General features: G+C 51.5%; 1 protein-coding gene across 3 annotated transcripts in view; it reads left to right on the top strand.

The window, feature by feature from the left end:
* Positions 1–5489, top strand: part of TAF5L (TAF5-like RNA polymerase II, p300/CBP-associated factor (PCAF)-associated factor, 65kDa) — a 29910-nt gene extending 24421 nt beyond the window's left edge. For all 3 annotated transcript variants that reach the window (XM_008584784.1, XM_008584782.1, XM_008584783.1), the window contains one exon: positions 3609–5489. In XM_008584784.1, coding sequence (XP_008583006.1) covers positions 3609–4406 — 798 coding nt within the window. In that variant the 3' untranslated portion in view covers positions 4407–5489. The remainder of the gene's footprint in view (positions 1–3608) is intronic.
* Positions 5490–5713: the final 224 nt, after the last annotated feature.

Genomic DNA, 5713 nt, shown 5'->3' with positions numbered 1-5713 from the left:
GCGCACTGTAGCAGTGTGCCACCGGGCCAGCCCGAAGCAATAACTTTTGCATAAATTAACATAAGTATTTAAAACAGTGTCCAGACCCAACAATTCCATTTCTAGTTATATACTCAAGAGAATTGAAAGCACACGTCCACACAAGAACTTGTACGTGAATGTTCACAGCAGCATTATTCAAAATAGCCAAAACGTGGGAAGAGCCCAAACGTCCATTAGCAAATGACTGGATAGACTGGCTGTGCTGTGTGCCCAGGGTGGAGTATTACTCAGCTGTGAGAAGGGACAGGGCGCTGATGTGTGCTGTGGTGTCAGTGAAAACTGTTTGCTAAGTGAAGGATGCCCACAGGAAAGCTCACGTTGTACGATTCCATTTGTAGGAAATATCCCGGATAGGTAAGTCTGCGGAGACAGAAAAGAGATCGGTGGTCGCCAGGGGCCGGGCACAGGGGAAAGACTGCTGTTGGGTACGGAGTTTCTCTGTGAGATGACGAAAATGTTCTGTGTTAGGTAGCAGTGACCGTTGCACTACTCTGTACTCAAAACCGTTTAATTGCACACTTTAAAAGAGTCAATTTTATAGGATCTGAATTATATCTTTAAAAAAACAACATAGAAGATGACCGAAAGCTCCTATGTGAGCTTAAAATTTTCTCTATCAGTTATGCCACATAAAACTGGCTTTACAGCGCTGTCCTGAAGCTTTCCTTATGTGCTACTTGAAGATGATCTGGACTAGCCTTTGGAATGAGTCGATTGGCACGGCAGACTCATCTCCTAAAGTGGAGACTGGGAACTTCACCCTCCGTCCTCTGTTCCACAGGAGACGCAGGTCGAGGTGGCTTCCAGCTGTTGTCCTAGTGGGAAGCAGATACCCATCAAGACGCCGTCCTCTTTAGCCGTGCACGCAGGACCACCCCCATCAGCACCAGCTCCCTGCCCCCCACCCAGCAGTAAAGCACCTGCATTCAGCTCATTTAAGGTTGTGACTTCCCCAACCTGGCCATTTTTAAGTTTGAAAAGTAGAGAAGTCAGTGTTGTCAACAAAATTTAATTCTGTGGTTTCTATATAAAACTGTCAGCTAGATCAATGCCGTCCGATGGGAATATATGTGAGCCATATATGTAACTTAAACTTTCCTAGTAGCCACATTAAAAAAGATTGAAAAATTGAAAAATTAGTTTCAGTAATGTATTTTGTTCAATCCCACATGGACACAGTATTATCATTTCAACGTGTAGCCGTAGGGAAAATACTGCCAAAGCCAGTTGCGTGCACCTGTCTCTTTGTCCTGGGTGTTAGAGGCTGATGTGTGTTTTACACCTGCAAAGCATGGCAGTTTGCACTGGCCAGCAGCCACCTTTTCTGTCTAGCTTGGGCTGCTGTCACCTCTCACACAAGCCCAGCCAAATTTGATTTCTTTCAGTTCCATTGATAGCTAGTTGGAGAACCATCCAAGGCTGAATTCCAGACCCCAAAATGTCCCCCTGATTGAGGGCAGACCAGAGCAGCCAGCCACACGAGTGTGAGAGGCTCAGGGCTCCGAGGCAGAGCAGGGCCTGTGAACTCCAGCACGGGCACAGCAGACAGCCCCAGAGCATCTGCGCGCACTGTCTGCATCTTCAGATTTCTGTTTTGTGCATGTTTTATAGGGCACATAATTATGGTTCCATGTTTGGGGTGCATGCCTGTTTGCTGTGCGGTGTTTGGTAAGAGCTGCGGGGACTCCTGGCATGTCCTGTTAGTGGGAGGGAAAGCCGTGTGCTCACCGCCGAGGCCCTCGTGGGCCAGGTGGAGTCTCACGGGAAAGCGTGGCTGGGTTATTGTAAGCCGTGGTCCTGGGACAGAGCCGGCGGTGATGGCCGCAGCGCATCCTGCTTTCTCCATTTCTGGGTCTGCAGAGTCAACCGGGAGCTTTTCCACAGGCCCGGGACCGTCCTTGGGACCTCTGGGGAGCACAAATGTGGCTCCTGGTGCTGCCTCCTCCCCGTCTGCAAGCACGAGGCCTGGGTCCCCCCAAGGGGTGAAGACCCACTTCCATGACCTCTCAGAGACAGTGACGAGCCCTTTAACTCACAGTTAACCTCCAGAAGATCTTTGTGTGATTCATCCAGGGTCCTTTTTGGTCCCACATTCCTTACGTAAACTTTCTGGTGTGGAGCCCTGAGTCATTCCTGGAATTCTAAAGTGTTGTTGTAACCTCTTTGGAAAGGAAAACTACGCGTGCGCTTGGAGCACTCGGCAGAACCGTGAGCTCCCAGATGCTGAAGTGCTTTTAGCCTCGAGTGTCTGGAACAGGCGCTTTGAGTACGCCTGGGCGCTGGTGTTTCTCTCAGCTTCTTCTCAAATATGTACACACCGGAGGCATGCATCTTATTTTTAACTTAATAGGCGGCAGGTAGAAAAAAAGGTGCCCTTTTCCTGAGGCCCCCGGTGTGCCAGGACAGCCGATGTGTTCAGGACCCCTCGTGTCACTCCTTTCTTCTGGTGTTTAGTTCAAAGCCATCTAATTAAGGTGCCCTTTTCCTGAGGCCCCCGGTGTGCCAGGACAGCCGATGTGTTCAGGACCCCTCGCGTCACTCCTTTCTTCTGGTGTTTAGTTCAAAGCCATCTAATTTGTGAATTTCAGGGTAGAGACAGTGGTGGTCTTGAGGGGCTTGTCTGTGGGGGGATAAAGGGAAAGTGGGTTTGAAGACAGACAGCGTGCCTGCGAGGGAGGGCTGTGGAAGAGGCTTCCTTCCCGGGCACGATCAGCGTGGCTGCTTTTCTGTGCTCTCACGCAGGAGGTTATTTCCACAGATCACGTGGGTCACTTGGCTTTGTCTAAAGCAATTCTGTATCCACGCCTTGTTTTGTTGCTTCGGGGATGTTTGAGACCCTCCAGGAAGTCACTGTTTGAAAACTTCATTTTGATTTCCTTTGGGACGCCGGCGGTTTATGGCTGGGCTCCAGGCCTGCTGACAACTACACCTTCCTAGTGTATCATTTATTCTTACACGTTCAGGTTTTATTTTGGCTAAACTCCTTCAGGAGAGCTGCATGAATCTTGAAATGAGACCGTGTCTGCCTTCATGTGTTAACCCTCGTGGGAGCAATGAACGGGTCAGGGTTTTTAAAAACAGAATAGAAAGAGCAATATGGCTCCTAAAGCGCCTAATACTGACAGTGGAGGGAAAGAATCTAGAACTTAATGTAAACCCCAAAATACGACTTTTCAAAAGGCAGATATCAGCATTAACAGCGACAGTTACCGTGGGCTGCCCTTTGACCCGATTCTGAACCGTCACCCGCCACCCAGGGGCGCAGCACATGGTCCTTGCGATGTAGGAATCGCTTTATAGTTCTGTGCTTTCTGGTTTGATTCGGTCCGAGCTGCACGGTGAGCTGAAGGAAAGCCATGTTTAAGTTGCAAGAGATTTTATCTTCAGTTATGCCATCGTGAGCTTTCTCCAGGGTGACCTGGAAGAGCCAGGCCACTGTCATTTACTGGGTAGATGCTGTCTCCCAGGCAGTTCCCACTCTCTGTGTCTTTTCCTGGATGCGTTTCCTTGTCACACCACTAAACGTTTGTTCCCTGTGTGTGTGTTTCCTACCCCAATGTTCTCAGGACGATGAGGTCGATGGCGCGGGCACCGAGATGAAGATCCTACGCGGACACTGCGGGCCCGTGTACAGTGCGCGGTTCCTCGCGGACAGCTCAGGGTTGCTCTCCTGTTCTGAAGACATGTCCATCCGGTACTGGGACCTGGGCAGCTTCACCAACACCGTGCTGTACCAGGGACACACCTACCCGGTGTGGGACCTGGACATCAGCCCGTACAGCCTGTACTTCGCCAGCGGGTCCCACGACCGCACTGCCAGGCTGTGGTCATTTGATCGGACGTACCCGCTGAGGATATACGCAGGACACCTGGCAGATGTGGACTGTGTCAGGTTCCACCCGAACTCAAACTACTTGGCCACGGGCTCGACCGACAAGACTGTGCGGCTGTGGAGCACTCAGCAGGGGAACTCGGTGAGGCTCTTCACGGGCCACCGCGGCCCCGTGCTGTCCCTCGCCTTTTCTCCCAATGGTAAGTACTTAGCATCTGCTGGCGAGGACCAGCGGCTGAAGCTGTGGGACTTGGCCTCTGGGACCCTGTATAAAGAGCTAAGAGGCCACACAGATAACATCACCAGCCTGGCCTTCAGCCCAGACAGTGGCTTGGTCGCCTCGGCCTCCATGGACAACTCGGTGCGTGTCTGGGACATCAGGAACGCGCTCTGCAGTGCACCTGCCGACGGCTCCTCCAGCGAGCTCGTGGGCGTGTGCACCGGGCAGATGAGCAATGTCCTAAGTGTGCAGTTCATGGCCTGTAACCTCCTTCTGGTGACTGGAATTACCCAAGAAAATCAGGAACATTAATTTTTTGTCTCTGTTGGAACAGACTGGGGCAGTGGTAGAAAGCCTCCCCTGCAGTCTTCCGACAAGCAGAGGTGGAATCACAGACTGTGAAAGAGCCCCTTCCCCTTTCTTCTGGCCCCTCCATCAGCCCCCCAGTGTGGGAGGGCAGAGGGCAGGGCTGGCGGTGGCGAGTGGACACGCGATCGAGAACTGGGGTGGTCCGGAGGGCGAAGGCAAGTTCTCAGAGACCCCGCCGCGGCTGAGTGCCAGCACGTCCGTCTCTGTCCCACTTGGCCAGAGGGCCCGTTGTGTGGCGCTCTCAGAGGCAGCACGGTGGGTGTCCCTGTGGCCAGCCCTGGTGGAAGGGACATCCCTGTTAGTGGAGGGCTGCAGGGGTGAGAGCCAGGAAAAGGGAGGGGAGGATCCTGGGGAAAGTCTTCCCTTTTCCAGAATTATAGAGAACCCGGATTTTTTATTATTGTTATTGTAATTATAATTATTATTATTATTGAGAAGAGGAAACCTAGCACTGGCAGAGAGGGCCTTCTCTGCTTTTTTATTTCAGGTTTGACTCCTGGCACTGGCAGTGATACTTGGAATTTTGAGGTTCAGGGAATTCAGAGAATTTGGTAGCACAGTGTACCAGGAGAAAGGGAAATTTCGGGTGGTAGATTGATCACTCCAGTGGACATGTTTCTGGAGGTGGGTGGCTGGGTGGGTTTGACGAAGAACATTCTGGGCTCTTGCCATGACTTTGGGAAAGAGAGATTCTTTTTTATGGCTGCACTTCTGTTATTAATTCTCTCCCCTGAAAAGATTATGATATAAGATAATCTGGAATGATACGTCACCAGATGGAAAGATGTGGGACTTGCGCGTGGCGGAGCCCCCGCATGCTGTTCCCCTGCACCCGCGAGGTCCACTCCCGCCTACTGCCTGTGGTCCTGGCCCCAGGAGCGCTTTGTGAGATGCACACCCGTCTACCCGTGCTCCCAGGGGAAAGCAAGCTCTAATTCGTGGAGAAAGGATTAAATATTTCTGTTTTCTGAAAAGAGTTATTTTGTATTTTGTTTTTTATTAAAATGTATTTAGTTTCAAACAAAAAGGTGTTGGCATCTCATTTAAACACTGGGGACAGGTGGTGTGCCTGTGCTGTGGTGGACGCTCACCCAAGGTGCCTGCCAGTCGCTGAGCCAGTTCCTGACCGGGGTTGTCCTGCCAGCTGCTCCTAAGTCGAGGTCAGTCCCCACACTTCATTTACTGCTGCGTGACGGGGAAAGAGTGGACACTGGACTCGAGCACAGTGGCTGCCACAAGAGTCCTTGGCC

Source organism: Galeopterus variegatus, unplaced genomic scaffold, assembly GCF_000696425.1.
Source record: "Galeopterus variegatus unplaced genomic scaffold, G_variegatus-3.0.2 Scaffold3374, whole genome shotgun sequence".
In the NCBI taxonomy this organism is placed as follows: Eukaryota; Metazoa; Chordata; class Mammalia; order Dermoptera; family Cynocephalidae; genus Galeopterus; species Galeopterus variegatus.
Note: the sequence above shows the minus strand (reverse complement) of the source record. Positions and strands in the feature narration are given on the sequence as shown.